Source organism: Rhineura floridana, chromosome 9, assembly GCF_030035675.1.
Source record: "Rhineura floridana isolate rRhiFlo1 chromosome 9, rRhiFlo1.hap2, whole genome shotgun sequence".
In the NCBI taxonomy this organism is placed as follows: domain Eukaryota; kingdom Metazoa; phylum Chordata; class Lepidosauria; order Squamata; family Rhineuridae; genus Rhineura; species Rhineura floridana.
The window spans coordinates 124762984-124788471 of NC_084488.1; the positions used below are offsets into that span (position 1 = coordinate 124762984).

The 25488-nt window shown below is 45.4% G+C and overlaps 1 protein-coding gene across 1 annotated transcript in view; it reads left to right on the top strand.

Moving 5' to 3' along the window:
- The first annotated feature begins 291 nt into the window (after positions 1-291).
- The window catches only part of LOC133364444 (shootin-1-like), a 28462-nt gene continuing 3265 nt past the window's right edge, over positions 292-25488 (top strand). The window contains exons 1-13 of the mRNA XM_061584968.1: positions 292-378; positions 1214-1269; positions 3074-3134; positions 6896-6990; positions 9589-9745; positions 10628-10725; positions 13828-13909; positions 15014-15108; positions 16003-16149; positions 17303-17456; positions 19803-19923; positions 21965-22014; positions 22784-22896. Of these exons, the coding sequence (XP_061440952.1) occupies positions 309-378; positions 1214-1269; positions 3074-3134; positions 6896-6990; positions 9589-9745; positions 10628-10725; positions 13828-13909; positions 15014-15108; positions 16003-16149; positions 17303-17456; positions 19803-19923; positions 21965-22014; positions 22784-22896 (1299 nt within the window). The 5' untranslated portion in view covers positions 292-308. The remainder of the gene's footprint in view (positions 379-1213; positions 1270-3073; positions 3135-6895; positions 6991-9588; positions 9746-10627; positions 10726-13827; positions 13910-15013; positions 15109-16002; positions 16150-17302; positions 17457-19802; positions 19924-21964; positions 22015-22783; positions 22897-25488) is intronic.

Sequence of the window (25488 nt, forward strand, 5' to 3'; positions counted from 1 at the left end):
AGTGTGCATCTGGCTCATGGGCTACCAGTTGGCCACCCCTGGGCTAGAATATCACAGGAACCGGTTTCCACCCGAACCTGTGCTGTGGGTTGCTGTTGAGCTCCTTCTAGATTCTGCAAAAGAGATGTCTTGACTATCGTTGCAAATGCAAGGTCAGCAAAACATTAAAAAACAAACCATGTCTTCTCGTGGCAGGCCTCATATCGGAGGCGGCGGAGGAGGAGGAGAAGAAAGAGTTTCACTTCCCACTGATGCTGGGAACGTCCCTTTTATGCAGTTGTGGGAGAACAGCAGAGCACAGCTGGCAGATGTTGGCTGACCAGCCGTCAGCCCAGACCAGAATGGAGCATCTGGAGGTTGAGCTCAGCCAGCTGGAAGGTAAGACTGGGAAATCTGCAAGGATGAAAAACAGGCTGAGAAGGAAAACACTGTGGGATGGTAGTTGGAGGGTCAGAATGGGACCCAGGAGAGCAGAGTTCAGATCCTCACTCAGTCCTGAAGCTCCCTGGGTGACCTTGGGCTAGTCACTGTCTCTCAGTCTAACCTCCTTCACAGGGTTGTTGTGACGGTGCTATGGAGAGAGAGAGAGAGAGAGAGAGCTGTCTGTGCTGCCTTGAGCTCACTGGAGGAAAGGTGGAACAGAAATGCTATAATGAATAAATAAATAAAAAATAAGAGAGGAATCCACAAGAATATAGGGGGGGTAGAATAGAAGGAGAGAGGAAGCGCTTTCTTCCTGGGGACATGAAGATTAAGGACAGATGGGTTGACCAAGGTTTATCGGAAGTGGTGGGCTCTCCGACACTGGAGGCCTTCAAGAGGCAGCTGCACAGGCACCTGTTGCAGATGCTTTCAGCTGGATTCCTGCATTGAGCAGGGGGTTGGGCTTGATGGCCTTAGAGGCCCCTTCCAGCTCTACTACTCTATGATTCTATAATCCCAAAAAACATCTTTAAGGTATCAGGTTGGGGAAGACTAGTCTTCCCCAATCTGGTGCCTGGCAGATGTTTTGTACTATAACTCTCATCAGCCCCGTTACAGCTGTGCTCCCATGAGCCCCAGCATCATATGGCTCTGTTGGCTGGGGCTGATGGGAGTTGTAGTCCATAACCATTTGCAGGGCACTAGGTCTGGGGGAAGCCATTCCTAAAGCGTCAATGCCTAGGGAGGCCTGCTCTTTTTGCAGCAACTTTCTCTCTGTGTTCCTCTGCAGCCATTTTGGAATCATCTGACAGTGATGCAGATTCAGAGGAAGATGAAGAATCCACGGTATGTGAATCCTTCTCATGCCGATTCCAATGGGATCCCACACTGTGCAGCATTCATTCAATCATGAGAAAAGCAAGGCCTTTCCAGCCAGCAGAATGCCCTGTGAGAGATGGAATGATCTGTCAGTTTCGGTTCTTTCAGTGTCTCCTTTTTCTGATCTTAAATTCAGTTCTCCACATTTCTGCAATGATTTGTGATTTTTCTTTTTAAAAAATCCTCATGAAAATTCTTCAGCATTTTAGTGCGAATTTCTCAAAATAAATGCAGTTTTGACTAATGTACACATTTTTGCAAACAATTTTTCCTAATATAATGCATTTTTGCTTGTTATTTTCACTCATATGTTCATTTTTGTGCACACTTTCCCCTCATAGATGCATCTTTGTAAACACTGTTTGGCTAGAGAGCTGCATCACAAAATTCAGATAAGTGCGAATTTTGAAGGAAGGCTTGTTTTGGTTCTCAAATTGTTTTGGAAAGTGCAAATTTGATAACTTCAGCTTTAAGTTAGAACTGAATCAAATTTCTCCCGCATCCCTATGACCTGTGGCGACTTGCCCTCAACATCTGATAGTGTGCATCCACTTCTTCATTTTTGTACATCTTGCCCTGATACACTTACAGAACAATTCAGGCTGTCAGCTCCTGCGGGTTCATTTTCCCCTCCATAATGCTGTATAAATACAAAACACTCACACTGGTTGTTCCCTATAAAATTAATAAAAATGTGTCCCTGCTCTGGGTCACAAACTAGCGAAACTATCATTGCTGACCTTTGAGAAAACAAGTTTCTAGTCCTCTTGAGGAGAGAATGGGAAATATGTGTGTGAGGAGGAATGGGGGAGAAATTTTATTTCATTTCACATTGAAAGCCAAATCTATCAAATGCACACTTCCCAAAACAATATGAGAAACGAAACACAGCCCATGCTTTGAAATTCACACTTATCCAAATTTTGTAATGCAGTTCTCCAACAAACCAAAATTGGTTGTTCTCCAACAAACCAAAATGGAAATGGAAATGGAAATGGAAATGCCTTCAAGTCGATCCCGACTTATGGCGACCCTATGAATAGGGTTTTCATGGTAAGGGGTGTTCAGAGGGGGTTTACCATTGCCTCCCTCTGAGGCTGGGAGGCAGTGACTGGCCCAAGGTCACCCAGGGAGCTTCATGGCTGTGTGGGGATTCAAACCCTGGTCTCCCAGGTTGTAGTCCAACACCTTAACCACTACACCACATTGGCTCTCAACCCAACCAACCAATGTTTACCTAAATTCCTATATTAGGGGAAAGTGTGCATAAAAATAAATATATTTGTGAAAATAACATACAAAAATGTGTTATGTAGGAGAAATTCCTTGGAAAAATACGTACATTAGTAAAATAAATAGCAAATAGCTGCAGAAATGTGGAGAGCTGAATTTAAGACTGGAAAATGAGAAACGGAGAGAACAGAAACGGACAGATCTTTCCCTGCCAGCGTGTGAGGGAGGATACTTTCTGGGGTCAGGTTGCAGAGCTAAGCCCTGGCAAACCTTGGCTCCAGGTAAGCCCTAAGTAAGATTGCAACCATCTCCTCCCTCCTCATCATCATTCCCACCTTTTACTTCCATTCCTTCACTAGGGCAGAGATTCCATATCCTGAGGAAAGTATTTTGAAGCCTGCAAACAGCTGTGACGGCAGATGTTTCCCTGATGCAGGTTTCATTGGGAGGGTATTGTTTAGGAAGAGGAACTCTACTGGCAGAACTAGAAGAGGCATCAGTAGCACAAAAATGCTTATTCTCTTTCTTCATCCACCAGGAAGCGGCTCTTCTTCAGGAACAGGATCAGGCCAAGGAGAAACTAGCCGAATTTGAGCACGGTAAGCCTACCCACCCCTGGAGTGCTTCTCCCAGAAGGAGACGTTGGCCTGGTGTTTCTCTTACCTGTGTTTGCAGGAAACTCCAGAGATTCTAACTCGGTTCTCAGACACTGAGCCACAGTGGCGTCACTAGGGGGGTGCGGGGGGTGCAGACCGCACCAGGTGACACCATCAGAGGGGGGTGATTCTCAGCTTTAATTTTTTCAAAAAATTAAGTTTCTAGGTGGTCTGGTTCTCGAGATATACATAAAAACATCAGCCGCCCCGTTAAATCTTTTTTTAAACTACTGTATAGCACTTCGTAGCTTTAACCCCACCCATTCAGGATTGCAGCCAATCAGTGAAGTGTTTGTTTGACCTGTGGCAGTGTCTAGTAAACCTCATTGCAAGGCCAGAAAATGGTGGTTTCCCCCCCGTTTATCTGAAAATCTCATAAATTGGGTAAGTATATACATTTCAGTTTTTTCCCCTCTTGTGTGTAGGAGTCAGATCCTGGGCAGTGTTTTCAAAACCTTCCCAATACTTGCTTTTGTGGGGGTAAAGGCATTGCTAATCCCATATGTCCAGAGTAAATCCCATTGAATTCAATAGGATTTACTTTTGAGTAGACATGGTTATGAATGTGCTGAAAATCAATGGGACTTTGGAGTGAATGTAAAAAAGAATTGTGTTTGTGTTGTCTTTCTGTCCCCCCCTCCTCCAGTCCTATTTTAAAGCAAGTAGGCGGGCTTACTTAGGTATTACAGTTTTTATTCTGTAGGAAACGAATACTGATTTTTTAAAAACTAATACTGATTTTTCTGCAATGACCAACTGGTTTGACAATAAACTATTATATGGGCTGTATGTATTTATATATCTGCAGTGTGTGTGTGTAGTCTTTCCAACAACCCTGTGAGGTAGGGTTGGAAACCAAGGCAGCTCACAACAAGAAATAAAGCCATTTAAAATCCAATAACCATAAAGCAAGAATAAACAGTTGGAAAACAGCCTAAAGAGGCATGATTCTGAATTTTGGGTTGGGTGAATGAAGTTTATTTATTTATTATTTGATTTATATCCCGCCCTTCCTCCCAGTAGGAGCCCAGGGCGGCAACCAAAAGCACTAAAAGCACTTTAAAACATCATAAAAACAGACTTTAAAATATATTAAAACATCTTTGAAAATATTTTTTTAAAGGTTTAAAAAACCATTTTTTTAAAAAAAAAGAAAAGGCTTAAAAACATATTAAAAAGCAATTCCAACACAGACTCAGACTTGGGTAAGGTCTGAACTTAAAAGAACAAGTTGAAAGAACAAGTTCCTTATCAGTTGAGCCTGTAGTTCTCTGCACACTTCCCAGTTTGAGTAAGCCCCATTGAATACATTGGGACTTGCTTCTGAGTAAACAAACATCGGATTACGCTATAAATATATTTAAAGACTGTGTCATTCATAAACATATTTGATAGTCATGTTTATATAAATATTTCTTCATACTGTGTCCCAATAAGTCTTTGATTTCACACTATGGTTGTAGATGATTTTTTCCTCTACATTTTAAGTGTGCCCTTCTTCCTGGGGGTGGTCATGGTTCTCCGTTGTTTTCATCCTGAGGGGAGGATAGGTTGAGAGATGGTGAGTAGCACATTTAAGGTCTCTTCACCTCTCTCCCCTTTTTTATTTGTATTTATTTTATATTTCTCCAATATAAATTTAATAAATAAATAAATAAATAAAATAAATAAATATCTTCCCCTAGCTGTTTTTATGTTTTATGTTTTAAATATTTTTAGATTAAATAAATAGGAAATCATAATTGTGAACCTCCCTAAAAGCAATTTACCTATCCTTATGTTTTGGCAAAGTGATGGTGTGAAGGCATGCTGGTAGAACAAGAGACCATGTTTGAGGCATGTTATAAGGTGTTTGAGGACTTTGTCACACATTACTTTTGAGACCTGTAGATTCATGTCGGAAAGAACACGTGCATGTATTGAATGGTGGCTTGGGTGCTGTTTTTTCAGTCTACGCTGCATGCGTAGGGAAGGTGATACATCATCTGGCAGCTAGCTTCATAACGTGAGAATGAAAAACATTTGGATCACCATTCACTTGTTTACTTTTCTCACTATTGAGACCACTTCATATATTACTTTTTCATACACAGAAATTTAATTTTTGTATAGGAAAAAGTATTTTGTAAAACGTGAAGGACAGTGGCTGCCCAGTCAGTATAACCACTGTACAAGATCTACTCAGCCACTGTAATTACCTTTTTGTTTTGAGTGCCCTTTTGTCTGGATCTTGGTTCAGGTGTGTATCCAACTTTGATGTGCTTATGGAAGGGTGTGCAAGTAGTGCCCCCCCAAGTGTGGAGGCTTGGACAAACATTGTGTTATGGAAAACCAAAGTCTGTGTGAAAGTACATATTTGGGAATGCCATCAATGTAATCCTAAACACACTAAATAAATAATATTGAACTTGCACATCACAAAATATATTACGGTCATGTCCATAAGCACCAGGAGGGTAGTCGTCCAGGGGGTCTTAGTTCCTCTGCTTTTTTGGGAGCAGGGTCCCTATGTCTCCAAGCATCCTACAGTCAGCATGAAAAGTGTGTTAGTCACTGAGAAGAGTCTTCTAATATGCTTCCTTGCCTTTTCTGCAGATTGGAGCCAATCAGAGTGAAAGGAGGTGAGTCAGCCACTGAGAAGACTCTTCTCAGTTGCTAACACTCTCCACTTACATGCTGATTGGCTCCTAGAGATGTTTGTTGTTGTGAGAGAATGCATTAACAAAGATCTCATTCTTAATCCAGGAGCAAAAAAAGAGTGTATGCGGCTGTAACTATCATGAAGCGACCCTGCAGCTCTGAATTTTCTACTAAACAACTGATAAATACCTATGTAACTTTGTGTCTGGAGACTTATTATTAAGAATCACTTTCCATAATTGTAAGGAGGTATGTCCACATGCATGCATCCCAGGCACCTGAATGAGGGGTGAGAGCAGCATAGGGACATAAGCAGGTGTCTTATACCGGGGTTCCCAAACCTTTCTTCTACATAGACCACTTGAAAATTGCTGAGGGTCTGAAAGTATCTGAAAATTTACTATGGGCATATGCAAGATAATTAACTCCCATTAGTGATAAGAGCAAGAATTTGAGCTGTGAATATGATATTGTAATTTAAAGATGTAATTTTAATTTTGCTAGTTGTTTATGTCACTACTATTGCCATTACATTCAGTGATATATGGGAATTACGATTTACGAGTGACATTAGTACAAAAAACATTACTAAGGATTCTGTATGGTCTGATACATGAGGAGGTCCATGGGGGTGACACCATGAGTTACCGCACCAGGTGACACCAACCCTAGTGACGCCACTGCTGAGCCATACTTTTGATGGTTTGATCCCAGCACCATTCTCAGCTTCACCATATTCCTATTGCAGCCTTTGCCAGCGTGGCGCCTTCCAGAGGTTTTGGACTATGACAGCTGTGCTGGCTGGGGATGATGGTCTTGCAATCCCAAACCTCTGGAAGGCACCTGGTTGGCAAGTCTGCCCTATTGCCATCCGTTGTGGGCCAAGCACGATCCAACCGCTCAGCCCTGCCTGAGGCTTCTCAGAGGCATCCGGTTGGGCAGTGTGGTAACAGAAGGCGGAACTAGAGAGACAAGCCTTTGGTCAGAGACAGCAGGGATCTTCTTATGTACTTGGGACACTTCAATTGCCTACAGCTTGCTCAACTTTTTCTTGCAATTCCCAGCTTCGCAAGCCTTGTTGGCGGAGCTGTCCACGCTGGAAGCAGAGTTTGCAATCGAGAAGTCGTGCCGAGAGCAGGCAGAAGCCTACGCAGCCCAGGTGAGCCCAGCCTGGGAGTTTCTCATGCATAGAGACCTGAGGCTTTCTCTTAAAAACCCTCCTGGGGAAGGGCTGTAGCTCAGGGGAAGGATGCCGGCATGGTCCCAGGGTTAACCCCCCACATCTCCAGGTGGAGCCGGAAACGTCCCCTGCTTGAAACCTCAGAGAGCTGCTGCCAGCCAGATGCCCCAATGGGAAGCCTGCAAGCAGGACCTGAGCGCAAAGAGCACTCTCCCCTCCTGCGGCTACCGGCAACTGGGATTTGGAAGCATAGTGCCTCCAACTGTGGAAGCAGAGCAGAGCCATCATGGCTAATAGCCACTGATAGCCTTATCCTCCATGCATTTGTCTAATCCTCTTTTAAAGCCATCCAAGTTGGGGGCCATCACTGCCTCCTGGGGGGCAAGCTGCAGCAGTGGCAGCTGTGTGAAAAAATACTGTTGTTTGTCTGTCCTAAATCTTCTACCATTCAGCTTCATTGGATGTCCTCAGGTTGTAGTGTAATGAGAGGAGAAAAGTTTTCTCTGCCCACTTTCTCCATGCCATGCATCCTTTTATACACTTCTGTCATGTTGCCTCTGACTCGCTACCTTTTCTCTAAACTAAAAAGCCCCAAATGCTGCATCCTTTCCTCACAGGGGAGTCACTCCATCCCCTTGATCATTCTGGTTGCCCTTTTCTGCATCTTTTCCAGTTCTATACGACCCTTTTTTGAGGTTAGGAGATCAGAACTGTGCAGTGTCCCAAATGCGGTCTCACCACAGATTTGTATAATGGCATTATGATAGTGGCAGTGTCATTTTCAGTTCCATTCATAATGATCCCTAGCATGGAGTTTGACAATACTGAACTAGATGCACCAGGCAGGGGGTTTGCTCAGCCCTGTGAAGAGTTGCTGCGGGCTGAACCTTCTGCAGCAAAGGATGTGCTCTGTCACGCTTCCTGAACCCTGCAAATCTCAGCAAATGCATGTTCCACATCTGCTAAGGAAAGGCAAATGCAGAGGTGGGGGGGAGGAAGGAATGCGTGCTTAACCCTCCCCAACCCACCCGTTGCCTCCTCCAAATGCTGCCAGAAGTATTTTTTTCCACAATTAGAATGAATCCTTGTCTTAAAATTTGCCTTGGTGTGAGGTGAGGGGCATGGATAAAAAGAGCCTGACGGAGGGCATTTGCAGGAGAATATTGGTGGGTGTGTCAGGCCTTAAGCCATCCTCCCATCATTCACTCTTCCCAGCATGTGCCCCCCTCCCACACCAACACATCTTCCACAATCACCCCCACCTCTCTCTTCATTTATATAAGTGTTATTAAAATATTTAATAAGCCACACTTTTCAGAGGTTTCAGAGGTCTGTCACATCTTTGGACAAAGCTGCAGCACATAACAGAGAAACGCAAACAGAAAGCAGCCTTATCCTCTGAGTCAGCCCCTGATCTATAGAGCTCAGTCTACCATGACGGGCAGCACCTCTCTGGGGCTACGGGCAGAGTCTTTCCCAGCACCGGAGATGAACCTGGGACATTCTACACGCAAGCCATGCATTGTGCTTGGAAAGTGGGTTTTAAAAAGGAATTAGTTCCGGTTCTGGTTCACCCCCTCTGAAAAGGAATCAATTCCCGTTCCAGGTCAACTCACAGTTCAATTCACAATTCATTCACAAGGCCTTCCGCACCTATATTTTCAGCCTGCAGAATTTTACAAGTTGCTGTGCCAAAGTATAGAATATATTTAAGAAGACTAGGACAACATCAAGACACACACGCAGTGTAACGTGAACCATCATTTTATTTATTTTCCCCAGCAATTATGATCTTCGAACAGCATCAGTTTTCAGATAGGTAAAAATAGTAAATGCAATGGCCACAATCAATCACAGAGTTAAGAGAGTGTGTGTGTGTGTGTGTGTGTGTGTGTGTGTATTAAAATTAAAATTGAATTCAATCAATCAATGTTTATTTCAGTCCATGACCAGCAAGCAAAATAAATACAAAACATAAAATACATATTAAAATGGTTAGAACAGGCATTAAAATGATTGGACCAAGCTCTTTCCAAGCTGCAACACAGAATCTAGATACCATAATTAAAAATTGGCCAAACTTCCACTACAAAGGGAACTGAATTCACATTCAGTTCACCTGCAAATTTTCAGGTGTAATTCAGAGATTTTTTAACTAATTCAGTGAATTAGTTGATCTGAATTAGTTTATTCCAAGTGCTGATTCCTCCACTGAGTTATAGCATTGAAATGTAATTCATCCACCTGTTGGGTTCATGGCCAAAACAAGATTTGCCCTGGGATCCTTTTGGAGGAAGGACTGCATATAAATTTAGTAATTAAATAAAGATTCAAAATACGTACGAAGCTGCCAGTTCAGACACGTCTGTCCATCTAGCCCAGTACTGATCTTTTTAACTGGAGATGCTAGGAATTGAACCCAGCACCTTCCGGGTGCAAAGCCAATGCTCCTCCACTGAGTTGCAGTTCATGTCCCAAGAAACCTTGGTTTGTAGCTCAGTCTCTTTGCCACTGTCCAATCCCTGCTCCCATGATCTTCCCGGCCTGATCTTGGTCACTCCGTATCAACTCCCACAGATTAACAGGGAGAACCAGAAGCTGAAGCGGTTCAGTGCCGCTTTGTTGCCGGTGCTGAGCCACCTCCCGGCAGACTTCATCAACCGGGGCGAGGAGGATGAGGCCCCCAACGAACCAGCGCTGGATCCCGTGTGTCCATATCGGCAGCAAATCAAAGGTGAGTCGGGAATGGTTCCCCCTCCTGCTCAAAGGCAAAGCCCTCCAGGGAGCTGCTGTGGGAGGGAGCGGGCTGCGAACAGAGTGCCTGATGTCCAGGCGAAATAGGCCAAAGGAGAAGGCAAGCCCCAGAGGAAAAGGTGGAGCTGCCATAAAGAGGGCCAGGGCTAGCTAGCCCAGTCAACTCTGACTGGCAGTGGCTTATTCATGGAAGATGAGGCTATCAGTGGTTATTAGCCCTGATGGCTAAGCTCTGCCTGCATGGTCGGAGGTGGAATGCTTCTGAATAGCAGTCGTCGGGGACCTCAGGAGGGGAGAGTGCTGCTCTTGCGCTCATGCCCTGCTTGGGGGCTTCCCATAAAGGGCATCTGGCTGGCCACTGTGAGAACAGGAGGCTGGAGTAGATGCCCCCCCCTTGGCCTCATCCAGCAGGCTCTTCTTATGCACTTCTGTTATAGAATCATAGAATAGTAGAGTTAGAAGGGGCCTATAGGGCCATCAAGTCCAACCCCTTGCTCAATGCAGGAATCCAAATCAAAGCATTCCAGACAGATGGCTGTCCAGCTGCCTCTTCAAGGCCTTGAATGTTTTTACGGCTCTTGCAAAGTCAGTGACTCTGGGGCCTTATGCAGAGCGCAAGCTCTACCACCGAGGTGCCCCCCGGTGGCCACTGTTTTGCTTTCCTTTTCCATGTCAGGGCGCAGCCTCAGGGCCTGTGAAGTGGGCCCAGGGAAATGAATGGGGCTGCCTGCTGTGCCCCTCCGGGGGAGCAAACGCCAGGAAGGGTGAAGAGTGAGCCCTGTTGTCTGCCTGCCTTGCCAATCGCTCTTCGTGTCAGAAGGAAACTTCATTCCTGTTTGCCTTTCCCCTCCTTTTGCCCAAGACCTTCGAGCAAAGGTTTCCCAGCTGCTGGATGAGAAAAAGGAACTGGCCATGCAAGTGAGGGAGCTCCAGGGTCACGCACAGCAGCTCCAGGAACAGGTACTGTGGGCTTCCCAGAGAGGGTGAGGGTTGGAGGGGGAAAGAGAGACTCAGGAACCACCATGGAGTTTCAAAACTCCTTCTTCTCACACAAGTCCGCAGTTTGGAAGGTTTGGGGACCCAACAGCGTCCGCTGGTGGCTCCATGTCAGTGGGGCAGTGGAATCTGCTCCGGGTTTTAGTCCAAACTATCAAGAAGCTTCCGAAGGTGCTTCTTGCAATGCTTCTGCTCCAGGATCCCAAAAGTAGAGATAGACATGCATTGCTAGCCAGGTTCCAAGGAAGATCCCAGCATCTGCTCATACCTGCCTTGTGGTGGGACTGGGACTGGCTGCAGGGCTCTGGCCCGTTGCCTCCCTTGCACCACCTCCACTGCCCTGCGTCCCTCAGCAGGTGGACAGTGCAAGCTTCAGCCAGGTTTGCCCAGCCGCTGCTCCTCCCTCCACCCTTCCCATGTGCGGGCACCAGAGCACCTCTTTCTTGTGCCCTAAGTAGTTCAAAGAGCTTACAGGCTTCCCCCTGGAAGCTTCCAGTTTGCCACTGTGAGAACCAGCGCTTGGAAAGGTTACTTTTTTGAACTACAACTCCCATCAGCCCCAGCCAGCATGGCCACTGGATTGGGCTGATGGGAGTTGTAGTTCAAAAACAGTAACTTTTCCAAGCTCTGGTGAGAACAGGATGCTGGACTAGATGGGCCCCCTGTGGCCTGATCCAGCCGCCAGGCTCTTCTGACGCCCTTATATTAATTCCCAAGGCTGCCCCTACAGGACTGAATGACGATTCTGCCGGATGGCGTTGCATTCTGTATGTAGCTCAGCTGGACACCTTTAGCTGTTAGTGACTGCACCGGATATAGTGCTGGACTTAAAGCCTTAGCTGCAACTCAGCTCAGCCATGGCCTCTGAATAAGGGAGGAGACTCCCGTCTTGCTCACTGGGCCAACAGGGGTGATTACAATCTGCTTCACAGGGTGACATCAGGATTAAGATCAGAATTGTCTCTTTGACAAAGATATGCACCTGCTGGGCGTCCGCTGGTTCTTATCTCTGAAGTGTCAGCTTAAGGCATTTTTGTTCTTTCCAGCATTTTAATGGTTTGTATTTTTGAAGCGTGTGAGAGACAGTGTGGTGTAGTGGTTCAGGTGTTGGACTATGACCTGGGAGACCAGGGTTCAAATCCCCACATAGCCGTGAAGCTCACTGGGTGACCTTGGGCCAGTCACTGCTTCTCAGCCTCATGAAGACCCATAAATCAGAATTGACTTGAAGGCAGTACATTTACATTTTTATTTTTAAGTGTCAGAAAGAAGGAATACTGGATTTTAAAATTCTGCGTAAATCAAGTTCCACTCACACAACAGGATTTCCCTCTCCTCTCCCCAAATACATCCCAGATCTGCTCTGGAGGGTCCTCCCAACCCTTTGGAGAAGATTCTGAGGGTTCATGGGGGGCTGCAGGGGAGAGGGGAGGAGGGGAGGCTTCCATCGCACAAGCAGAAGTCTGATGCAAATGGAATAGCCGCACTGAATGTAACCCATTGTGTTTAGTGATAGGGTAGAAATTTGGTTCTATTAGTATTTTAGTGGGAATCTAATTCTCATTCTCTGAAACAATATGTTGACTGAAACACAGCCATTCTTCAACATTTGCACTTCTCTGAATTTTGTGACACAGTTCTCTAGCCAAATAATGTGGACAAAAATGTGTCCATTAGGGATCAGTGTGGATTTAAATGCATATATTTGTGAAAATGCCACATAATATAGTATGCATTATGTTGGGGGAAATTTTGTATATCAAGTGAAACTGCATACGAAAAAGGTGTACGTCGGGAGAAATTTGCACTAAAATACTGATGAATTTGCAGAAATGTGGAGGATTCAACTTAAAACTGGAAAAATAAGAAACTGAGAGAAGCAAAACTGAGGAATTTGTCCATCCCTGGTTGTGTTATTTGTTTATAGTTTTCTTGCACCACTTCTTCTTTTAATTTGCCTTCTAAAACATCTGGGGATCAATTTTAGGAAGGGTGTTTATATACATGCTTTTAAAAAAGTAAGCAGTGGGTTTCTGCCCTCCTGACTGGTTATTATAGTACACAAAGAGGCGTGCAGGAAGAACTGACCCAGAGAAACTTGTCCACCTCTCAGGCTGTCTAGTCTCTGGCTATGTCAGGAGGGCCCTGGAGCTTGGGTAGTAGAGCTCTTCATTGTGTGCAAAAGGTCCCAGGGTTCAGTTCTCATCATCTCTAGCTAAGGATCTCATTATCAAATGCTAGGAAAGATCCCTCCCTCTTTGCCTGAGGTTCTGGAGATCTCCTTCCAGCCAGAGGAGAGAATAGTGGTCCAGGTGAACCAAAGGCCTGATTTAGGGCAGGGTCTTATGTTTATGTCTGGTCACTGCCAATGAGGAAGGGAAAGGCATATGGACTGCATATGAGCCTTCAGGCCATTCATTGCAACTGAAGCAGGAGCCACTTTAAGCCTAATATGTGAAATGCCCTAAAAGTGCAGCCTGTGATCCAGAAGGATTTTGGTTTGAATCTTGCTTCTGCCATGGTCTCTAAGTAGCTCTAGGAAAACAACATAGTTAAACTATGCGCATAGTTAAACTATGGAATTTGCTCCCACAAGATGCAGTAATGGCCACCAGCTTGGATGGCTTTAAAAGAAGATTAGACAAATTCATGGAGGACAGGGCTATCAATGGCTACTAGCCATGATGGCTGTGCTGTGCCACCCTAGTCAGAGGCAGCATGCTTCTGAAAACCAGTTGCCGGAAGCCTCAGGAGGGGAGAGTGTTCTTGCACTCAGGTCCTGCTTGTGGGCTTCCCCCAGGCACCTGGTTGGCCACTGTGAGAACAGGATGCTGGACTAGATGGGCCACTGGCCTGATCCAGCAGGCTCTTCTTATGTTCTTATGTTCTAACATTATCCTGACAACTTCAGCTTGCAAAATCTGCAGTATGGGAATAACAACATTGGCCTACTTTACAGGCTTAGCATAAGGATTGCTGAAATAAGGTGTAAAATATGGATATGCAAGGTGTGCTGTATAAATAGATTTTATTTAAAAACAAAAAAAGGAACTCCTTTGTGCACAGGTGGAAGAAGAGTATTCAGAGAAGCAATCCCTGCAGGCTTTGATGGAGGAGAGTCAGAGAGCTTTGAAGAGGGTCAAACAAGGTGAGTTGGGGGGCAAAAGTCATTGGAAGAGTCTGTGGCCTCAGAGGAGACTGGCGGCTCTGATGTAGGTGGGGTAGTGAATCTGCTCCGGGCTTTAGCCCAAACTTTCAAGGTGCTGAAAGCACCTTGGACAGCTCCTTGAAAGTTTGGACTAAAATCTGGAGTGGATTCACTGCCACGCTGACATCAGAGCCACCCGTCGCCACTGCATGGCCTGTTCTGTAGCCAGAGTTCCCTCCCTGCCTCCCTGCCTCTGTTCTCACAGTGGCCCACCAGGTGCCTGTGGGAAGTTGGCAAGCAGGACCTGAGCATGGTAGCCCTCTCCCCTCCTGCAGTTTCCAGCAACTGGCATTCAGAGACATGCTGCCTCAGAGAGTGGAGGCAGAGCATAGCCTTTGTGGCTAGTAGCCATTGGCATCCTAATCCTCCATGAATTTGTCTAAGGGCACTTCCAGATCCCCTGCTTGTTGAGCATTCATCCTGATGTGTTTGCAGGGAGATTAGACAACGCTCACTATTTCATGAGCATTCATTCTCGTTTGTTCTCATGGAGGCTAGATGACGTTGCCTCAAAGCTTGCGCTGTCCCACTCCTTCCAGTGCATTCCCCCATCATTTTTCTAATTGCAAAAAGTCTGGTCGTACTGAGGAAGCGTGTTTGTTGCACAGAGCCTCCCAATCAAGTATTGCCCAACCTGAATTTGCTGGCATGTGATTAAATCCCTCCTGACTATAGTCTCGAAGCACCCTAGCCCTCTTTTAAAGCTATCCAAGTTGGTGGCTACATCCCCTCCCTCTGGTGAGAGACTGAGGGCGAGTTTCTCCTGTGGCAAACGTAGGGGAAGGTACACCAATTGCACTCACAGGGGCATGTTAGCAACTCTCAAGGAGGCATGTGCGATGCCTTGGCTACTGCCTTAAAATCTGGTCCAGCCAAATACTTGCATTGACGTCAAGGGCAGGTGGAAGGCAACATAGGAAGGAACTATAGCGTCTTCCCAGAGGGCACACCAGCCTCTGCTTGCTACGGTGATGATGCCCACCTTTCCCTCCCCATCTTTCATGCAACGGTGATAGACTCCCCTTTCTTCTGTGCTCCCTCCAGTGTCCCGGCTGCTCACTGAGGAGTATGGCAAGGTGTCTCAGCAGCTGAACCTGGAGGAAGAACTGAGGCAGCAAGCGGAGACCTTTGCCCATCAGGTATTGCTGTTGTTATTAAATTTATTTATCACTTGGTGCCCGGAGCTCATTCTTAATGTATGGAGGTATGAGTTCAAGTGGCAGCTCTTTCCCCCCACCACTTCGTGTCTGTTCAGCTCTTCTTAACATCTGGATAAGGAACTTGCTATCCTTAAAACCCAGACCTGTGGCTCCCCTTTCGCAGCCTGACGGCCACCTTCCCTTGGGGGCAGCCTTCCAGGGGCCGCACACCAGTGGCGTGAGGGGCCAGCAACAAGAAGAGAGTGGAGCAATGGATGTGGTTCATACCTTTGTACTGTAGGCCACTCAACCAATGTGTGCAAAAATAAATATATTAGAGGAAAGCGTGCATAAAAATGCATATATTAGTGAAAATAACATACAAAAATGTGTTAGGGGAAATTTCTGGCAAAAATGTGTACATTAGTCAAACCTGCACACAAAAATGTGTTTATTAGGAGAAATTCACACTGATGCTGAGGAATTTTCATTTTTTTTTTAAAAAAAATGCAAATTGCTGCAGAAATGTGGAGAACTGAATTTAAGATTGGAAAAATGAGAAACTGAGAGAACCACAATGGAGAGATCCTTCCATTCCTACTAGAGGAGTTTTCAGTGTAGCTAGAAACTGCTTGTTTATTGGAGAAAGAAAGAAAGAAAGAAAGAAAGAAAGAAAGAAAGAAAGAAAGAAAGAAAGAAAGAAAGAAAGAAAGAAAGAAAGATTTGTGAATCTTGCACATGTAAATTCCCTAATACAGAAATAATTTGGGCAATCCCAGCTAAGGCAGAGGGGCATGTGGTTGATTCATTTCACATAGAGCGACAGTGATATTGTTGACATTGCAGCTCCTGCCCTAACCACTGAACTTTCTTCCCCTCCCCCCCCCGTCACAGATGCTTGTAAAGCAGAAAGAGGCCAGCCGGCAGAGCATGATCTTAATGGAGAATATCAGCCCAGAGGCCCAGCTTCTTCAAGCCCTGGATGAGGTGGCCAAGACGACCCAGGCACTGGAAGTAGCCAAGGAGGAGCACCAAGCTAAAGTGAGCTCCTCGCTCTGCCTGCCCAGACACCTCAGCAGTGATGAGTTCTTGCATGCATTTCTTTTATTATGCTTCTCTCTCACCCTTCCAAAGGAGCGCAGGCAGCAAACACCAAAGTGGTAAAATAATACAGTAGGGCCCCGCTTTCCGGTGTTCTGCTAATATGGTTGCTACAGTTAGAGTAAGACGCCACTCAAACGGCGCTTCTTTTGCTTTTATGGCATTTTTCGGGCGTCAGGCACCGTTTCATTGAAGGTGTTCTGCTTTTTGGTGGGTTTCGCTCTTAGGAGGGGGTCGAACGTAACCCGCCGTATGAGTGGGGCCCTACTGTACCATTACAAATAGTTAATGAATTAATTGATTTCATTGATGAATCGCTTCCTATGAAGCATCTCAAAGCAATTTCACAATAAAATCGCACGTATAAAACAGTTGTATATATATATATATATATATATATATATATATATATATATATATATATATATATATATATAAAATTAAAAACATTGCACGTGCAAAAAGCGTTAAAACCATTCCATACATAAAAACAATTTATATAAAAGTAAAAATTACAACATGTATGAAAGCTGTTAAGAACATCTAAAAACATTTTAAAGCATACCCTCACAGCTAATCATTTTAAGGTTGCCGGGAATAGCATCTTTCAGCTATCAAATGCCACGATGAATAGGAATGTTTTAAAGTTCCTCGTAAATGTAAGTAATGAGGGAGGCAGATGCACATCACCAGCCTAACAGTTTAGGCTGGACTTTTGACAGTCAGTTCCAGCAGTCAGTTCTGCACTGTGTGGTGGAGGGACTTCCTCCTGTGCATCCTGAACAGAGCTTGGGAAAGTTACTTTTTTGAACTACAACTCCCATCAGCCCCAGCCAGCATGGTCACTGGATTGGGCTGATGGGAGTTGTAGTTCCAAAAAGTAACTTTTCCAAGATCTGATCCTGAACCTCCAGCCCATCCATGGAAGAGGAGAAGATATCACCTGACCCCAACATCAAGTGTTTTGGTGTGTGTGTATGGGTAAGCCTCTCCATCCACTTTCTCCACGTTTCAATCCTGTCTCCCTGGTCTCCTGAGGTAAAGGACTTTTCAATTGGCCCTGAGCCAGCTCAATTTCCCCTTTGGCCTCCAGGTGAAGGACTTGGAAGCCCAGCTGGTGGCACGGCCACCGCTGGAGGAACTCCACAGGCTCCTGTCTGCCCTTGCAATGGCAGAGGAAGAGAAGGTCTGCCTGAGAAAGCGGCTGCTCCAGGTGGAGGAGAGGAATGCAGCCCTGGAAGAGAGAGGTATGACCTTTATTAAACACATTGAGTAGAAATACAAAATAGACTGCAATATTCAACTCATCGGTATCCAGAAAGGATCTACATATTACATAAAACTTTTTAAAAAGCTCATATTTAAGGCATTAGGGATGCTGTTGGTGTGCCGCCCAACCAGCTGCCCAAGAGCCTCCTTGAAGGAGCTGGGCAAAGCAGCCTCAAGAGTGGCGTTCCCGGGGTGATAATTTGGGGGAGGGGACCTCAACATTCATGCTGAGGCTGACGTTGGACCAGCTCGGGATTTTATGCCATCCATGGTATCCATGGGACTGTCTCAGGTTGTCATCAGCCCGATGCACAGAGCAAGACCTGCCTTTGACTTGGTTTTTGCTCCAGGTGGGAATTAGAGATGGATATATACCCATATATATGCCCAGAGTTGGATACATACCCATTATATGAGAGATGGATATATACCCATTATATACCCAGTCGGTCACTGTGCTCTGCAGGCAAGGGTCTCCTGCAGATATCTTATCAGGAGGTCCGTTCTGCACAACATAGGAAATGGACCTGGCACCTCCCCTTTGGAATTCCCTCCCCTTAAAGATTAGACAGGCACCATCTCTTTTATCTTTTTGGCGCCTACTGAAGACCTTCCTCTTTCAACAAGCCTTTTAAGTAGAGACCTTATCCCAATCTGCATCTGTGTTGGGATTGCTTTTTAATATATTTTTAAACCTTATTTTAAAAAAATATTTTTAAAGCTTTTTTTAAAAAAAATAGATTTGTTTTCAAATGTTTTTAATGGTTGTGTTTTAATATATTTTGAAGTTTGTTTTTATGATGCTTTAAAGTGTTTTTAGTGCTTTTGTTTGCTGCCCTGGGTTCCTGCTGGGAAAAAGGGAGGGATATAAATCAAATAAATAAATAAATAAATAAAAAGGATCCGTCCAGTTCAGTTGTCTCCATTTCTCATTTTTCCAACCTGAAACTCAGTTCTCCACATTTCTGCAGCAATTTGCAAATTTCTTTTCTTAAAAGTCCTCAGCATTTTATTTCTCTTACACTTTTTTTTATGCAATTTTGGCTAATGTTCACATTTTTGCAAGTAATTTCTCAGAATATAATGCAATTTTGCATGTTATTTTCATTAATGTATTCATTTTTATGCCCATTTCCCCCTACTATATGCATTTTGGTAAATCCTGTTTGGTTGGAGAACTGCATCACAACTTTCAGATAAGTGTGAATTTCGAAAGACAGCTGTGGTTTAGTTCTCACATTGTTTTGGAAAGTGTGAATTTGATAGATTTGGCTTTAAATGTGAACTGATTGGGCCCTTCGCTGTCATTCTAGTTTCTCTCTCTCTGGGCCTGTCCATATGACTGTATAATCTGCAGTGTTACAGCTTTGTGTCCTCATTAATTCACAATATGACATTGTAAGTTAATAGAGATTTTCACATTCACAAATCCGCATTAGAAATACCATCGAAAATCCAATATGCTTTCCTAAACCGATAATCAATCGCATTAGTGTCCACGTACTTGGACGCAGTGCTGTGGACTTTCCTGCAATAGGCAGTCCATGGATGTTCCTCCAACATATGCCAACCCCTTGTCTCCTTCCCACCCAATAGCACATCCACAAATCTGCACATGCATGGGAATAAAAACAAAAGATATATGTTTCTGCACTTTTCTGAAAAACATGTGAAAAGCAAATCACCATTATGGACCAATCACTGAAAAGGGGTGGACTTAGGGGAGTGGCAAATGCTAAAGCAATTTAGATTTTTTTAAAAAGCCCACACATATGGATGCTTGATAATCGGGTTTTCATAATAATCCAACCACAAACAGGATATGTATGGATCTCGAGGCCACCAACCCAATATGGAAAACGTGGATTTTACTGTTAGGTATAGATGCCCACCCACCCCTCTCTCTCTCACACTCTCTCTCTCTCTGTTTCAGTAGGGAACTGTCCACCACCCCCCAGTTTTTATAAGTGCTGCATTTGTCCCTCTTCCATTTATCCTTTCATTCATTGCTGTCTTAATCTTCTGTTTTAAGGAGACATTTTTGAAAGAACAAAACTGTTAAAAAGATTGAGGGCGGGTCTGAGTACCTTGGTGATGTCACAAGGGGCAGCCAATCAGCATTATGCACAGCCAGCTTCTGCTTGCCTTCTTCATCCAAACTATCAGGGTTACTAAAATCCCTGGATCCAGACATTTATTGTCATGACTGTTTCCTACCTGCCCCAGAGCAGCTCTGTTGTCTGTCTTGACCCTGTAAAAACAAAAACAACAAAACAACTCCGCCTGCCCCCTTTTGGCCTGAGACTGTGCCTTTCTCATTGCAGTGAAATCCCTGGAAGAACAAGCAAAGATGACGGAAAGCCCATCTCCTGAAACATGCCCTGTGGCCCCTCCTCCCCCTCCTCCCCCTCCTCTTCCTCTTCCTGCCTGTCCTGCCCCAGTGGAGTAAGTGTCATTTGTCATCATATCATAATATTACATAGCATAGACTTCGAAAGAGCAAAAGAAAGTTGTCCATGCACATCAGCAGATTAGTCAGGTTGGATTGAAAGCCATACTTTATTTGTGTAATGAAATGTAGGTCTTCGCCTTCCACAGTATTGCTCAGAGAGGCTTACAACAATTTTAAAATACAAAATAAATCCTGTTGTAAACCCTGGGGTGCTGCTGCCAGCCAAGGTTAACCAGCCTTTCCCAGCCTGATGTCCTCCAGACATTTTGGACTACATCTCCCATCATCCCCAGCCAGCCTGTCCGTAGAGTAGGATGCTGGGTCTGGTAGGAGCGCAGCTGGGCTGGAGTCCCAAACATCTGGAGAGCACCAGGTTGGGTAAGGCTGGAGTAGACAATGTTACTGGACGAACCATTGGCCTGGCTCAGTGTCAAGGCAGCTGCGCGTGTGACCTAACTGTTAGAGCCATACGACAATGGAACCAATGACCTAGAGAAGTAGTGGGCTCTCCGACACTGGAGGCCTTCAAGAGGCAGCTGGACAGCCATCTGTCAGGAATGCTTTGATTTGGATTCCTCCATTGAGCAGTGGGTTGGGCTTGATGGCCTTGTAGGCCCCTTCCAACTCTACTATTCTATGATTCTATGACCTAAAGCAGCCTAAGAGGTCTTCAAGAAAACTCCTCAGCCTCGTAAGTCAAATGTCTGCTGGATGAAAAATGTCTTAACTGAGTGATGAAAAGCAATGAGAGAGGGTACAAAATGGACCTCCTAAGACAGGGCATCCCAGAATCTAGGCACAGCCAGTGGAGACTGGTGGCACCGCCGTCAGTGGTTTTAGCCTGAACCTTCAGCACCTTGGACAGCTCCTTGAAAGTTTGGACTAAAACCCAGAGGGGATAGCACTGCCCCACTGACATGAAGCCACCAGTTCCCACTGGCCATCAAGAATGTCCCCTCCTATATCCAGCCAATCGTATCTTGGCCACTAGTGCGATGTGGAGATGTGTAACCGATCTCAAGGACTAGACAGGCTGGTATGGGGGAAATGGAATTCTGGGCTCTGAAACTGTTTAATCACCAGCACTTTGAGTTGTGCTCAGAAATAAACTGGAAACTAGTACAGCTGTTGCCAAATGGGTGCCCTGTGCTCCCATGGGTGAGGACCTACTCACGCCCTTGATGGTGCATCCTGGATCAACTAAAAGCATACCAACAGGTGGCTGTCCAGCTGCCTCTTGAAGGCCTCCAGTGTCAGAGAGCCCACTACCTCTGTAGGTCATTGGTTCCATTGTTGTATGGCTCTAACAGTTAGGAAGGTGTTGATCTTATGGTATAAAGTCCTAATGAATCCAACTAGCTAACTCAGTCTTCATAATTTTTGGCCCAAATAAAATGCCATAGTCCACTGGGTTTTGAATAATCAAGCTGATACTTAGGGAACACTCCTGTAATATAACAAGATATATGGAACTTCTTTCGTAATGGAATCTTAACCAACCAGTTCTGAACTCCCAAATGGAGCCCTCCTGAAAAGTAACCCTCCATGCAGAAGTCTTGTTCCAATAAAAGTTTTCAATAGAGACTGCACTCAGGCATCTGAGACCACCTTTGCTTCCCAAGAGTTGGGTAATTCAGCACCCAGCCATCATGATAAAGTGTGTGCCTTGCATGGAGAAGAAGTATCCAGGTTCGGTCCTCAGCACCACCAGTTTAAAAAGGGTCAGGTAGTAGCAGGTGATGGGAAAGGGCCACCCTCTCTCCACCTGAAGAACCACCACCAGTCAGGGCTAGTTGGATAAACAGTCTGGCCTTGTAGGCAGCATGTAAAGCAGCTTTCCTTGCCTGTGCCAAATGTTCTGTGTGGCAAACGAGAGTTTAGCAAAGCCATTTTGGTGAGAAAATCCATTGCAGCCTCAGGAAAGGGCAGAAGATCTTCAGCAGGGATGGCGCAGTGGATCAAAATGAGAGCCCAGCAGTGTCACTTGAAGCAGGCTTGACCTTTCTTCCCTTATGATGTTTTCTAACTCTGCAGCCCCTTGATGGCCATCAGGCAGAGGAAAGGAGCACAGCAAGTGAAATGTGGTGAGTGGATGAGGGAGGAAGGGAGGGAGCAGTGGTGGCTGGCGGCTCCATGTAAGTGGCGCAGTAGAATCCACTCTGGGTTTTAGTCTGAAATTTCAAGGTGCTGTCTAAAGTGCTTCAGCAGCTCCTTGAAAGTTCAGACACATTGTGCAAAACACATTGTGGAACATTTAGACTGGTGTTTGTGGTTAACATGCTACCTGTAAAATGCATGTGCCCAACACAGGGTGCTGAACAATTAAGTCTGATGAGCACTGACAGAGAGCAGACATTAGCTCAAATCTTATAGTAGGGCAATGCTTTTATTTGATCAGCCAAATGTCACAAAATTGTATTTCCCAGATATATTCATGAGTAGTGGCTAGTGGCTTCATGTCAGTGGGGCAGTGGAATTTGCTTTGGGTTTTAGTCTGAACTTCCAAGGAGCTGTCCCAGGTGCTGAAGCAGGACTGAAGCACCTGAGACAGCTCCCTGAAAGTTTAGACTAAAATCTAGAGTGGATTCCACTGCTCTGCTGGCATGGAGTCACCAGCCGCCAACGGTCTTCATCAGGCTTAGGTGGTAAAAAGATGTAATGGGGGGGACATTGTTAGTGTTTGTCGTGTATGTATCCAGTACAAGTCTCAAAAGGGAGGAGGGAACAGGCATTCAAATGAGGCCCTTTCAGGTGCTTTGCTGGGTTTAGGTTGCTACCAGGTCTCCTGGGAAGGAGAAAAGACTTAATGGCTGATCCCCCATCTCTGAGCACCTCCCTTTTCCTTACGGGCAGGAAAACCCTGTGCTGACGATACGAAAGCGAAAGCGGTAGAAGAAATGATGGCCCGGATCAAAAGTGGGGTGGTGCTGAGGCCAGCCAGAAAGGACGCCGGGGCCTTGTCCAAGGTAAACAAGCAGACCGGAGCAGGGAGTGGGGGACGCAGAACAGAGCAAGCTGCCTTATACCCAGTCAGGCCACTGGTCCGTCTAGCTGAGCATTACCTGCTCTGACCTCCAGCCCTACCTGGAGACGCTGCCAGGGAGTAAACCTGGGACCTTCTGCATGCAAAGCAGGTGTTCTTATCAGTGAGCTACAACCCTGCAATGAAGCAAAGGGATTTGGTGAACTAAGAAGGCCTTTGTGGGGTGGGGAAACATCTCAGTCTGTCTTGGGACTGGCTGACTCAGAGTATCGGAATTAGGCTCTCATGATGTTGATGTTCCCATTCAAAACACCCTCATTTTTGTTTGTTTAGTACATGTATTTCTTGCCTTTCCTCCTCGGGCACGAGTAAAACATCATGACCGTGCCTACTGTGTGTCTGTGAGAGTGGTGAAGAAGGCCCACTTCTCTGCCACCATCGCATCCTCAAGTGGCCGTCCAGTGGAGTTTTTCCATATTGTCAGGGGTCTGTTGACATCCAGGAAATGGAGCTTTAGACCCTTCAGAGGCCCACTGTGAATTGTTTGCAAGGCACTTGGAGGGTAAAGTTGCTCGCCTCCGTAGCAGTCTTGATGCCCCATCCACATCTACTGTAGTCCCCAATGAGGTGTCCAGTGCAATTCTTGGGATTGATTTCAGTTGATGCGGCCTGATGATGTGGCCAGTGTGCTTGCAACGATGTGGCCAGCAATGTGTCCTCTTCACCCTTGCCCTTCTTGGCTTATTAAAGCTTGCCGAGGGGGTATGATCGAGTGGATCCAGGATGTAGTCAACACGTCTTTGTGAGAGGGAGTGGTCTCAGCTGCCCTGAAAGAGGCAGTGATCTGACAGCTCCTGAAAAAGCCTACCCTGGACCCATTGGTTTGTGACAACTACCCTCCAGTTGCAAATACTCCCTTTTTAGGAAAAATGATCGAGAGGGTTGTGGTGCAGCAGTTGCAAGTACTCTTGAATGAAACAGATTATCTTGACCCATTCCAATCTGGGTTCCTGCCTGGTTATGAGACTGAATCAGCCTTGGTCACCCTGATGGATGACCTTTATTGGGAGAAGGACAGGGGGAGTGTGACCCTGTTATTCTTACTTGATGTCTCAGCAGTTTTTGACACCATTGACCATGGTATCCTTCTGGGCCGACTTGGTGAAATGGGTACTGGAGGCATTGTTTTACAGTGGTTCCAATCCTATCTCCAGGCTCATTTTCAGAGAATAGCATCGGGTGATTGTCTTTTGGCTCCCTGGCAGTTGTGCTGTGGGGTGCTGCAGGGTACCATCTTGTCACCAATGCTGTTTAACATCTATATGAAACCCTATCAGGATGATACCCAGCTCTGTTTCTCCATAACATCTGAATTAGGAGGGGCTGTGCAAGTCCTGGACCAGTGCCTGGACTCAGTGGTGGGCTGGATGAGGGCCAGTAAACCGAGTCTGAATCCGAGCAAGATGGAAGTGCTGTGGGTTGGTGGTTCCTGAGTTCGGATAATTGGTCAGTTGCCTGCTTTGGATGGGGTTGTACTCCCTCTGAAAGGGCAGATCCGTAGCCTGGGGGTGCTCCTGGATCCATCTTTGTTGCCAGAGGCCCAGGTGACCTCTGTGGCTAGGAGTGCCTTTTTCTAACTTCGGCTGGTAAGACAGCTGCAGTCATTTCTGGACCAGGATACCCTGACCACTGTTGTCCATGCACTGGTAACCTCCAGGCTGGATTACTGTAATGCTCTCTATGTGGGGCTGCCCTTGGGGTTGGTCCAGCAGCTGCAGCTGGTGCAAAATATGGCGCCACAACTGCTTGCTGGGGCAGCGTATCATCAACATGTTACCCCACTGCTGAAAGAATTGCACTGGCTGCCCATTAGCTCCTGGGCCAAGTTCAAGGTTCTGGTTTTGGTGTACAAAGTCCAATACAGCTTGGGACTAGGATACCTGAAATATTGTCTTACCCCTTATATACCCAGTTGATCACTGCGCTCTGCAGATGAGGGCCTCCTGCAGATACCATCTTATCAGGAGGTCTGTTCCACACAACATAGGAAGCAGACCTTTAGTGCTGTGGCACCTACCCTGTGGAATTCCGTCCCCTTAAATATCAGACAGGCACCATCTCTGTTATCTTTTGGGTGCCTACTGAAGACCTTCCTCTTTCAACAAGCCTTTTAAGTAGAGACCTTATCCCAGTCTGCATTTATTTATTTATTATTATTTATAGGAGCCCAGGGCGACAAACAAAGCACTAAAACACTTTAAAACATCATAAAAACAGATCTTAAAATACATTAAAACAAAACAGCATTAAAAACATCTGTGCTGGAATTGCTTTTTAAGATGTTTTTCAAGCTTTTTTTAAAAAAAAGATGTTTTTAAATATGTTTTGTTTTAAGATGTTTTAAAGTATTTGGTTTTTAAGATGTTTTAAACTGCTTTTAGTATTTTTGTTTGCCATCCTGGGCTCCTTCTGGGAGGAAGGGTGGGACATAAATGTAATAAATAAATAAAAATAAATAAGAAGCTCGAGGTGACATACATGGTTCTCCTCCACCTCCATTTTATCCTCACAAAAC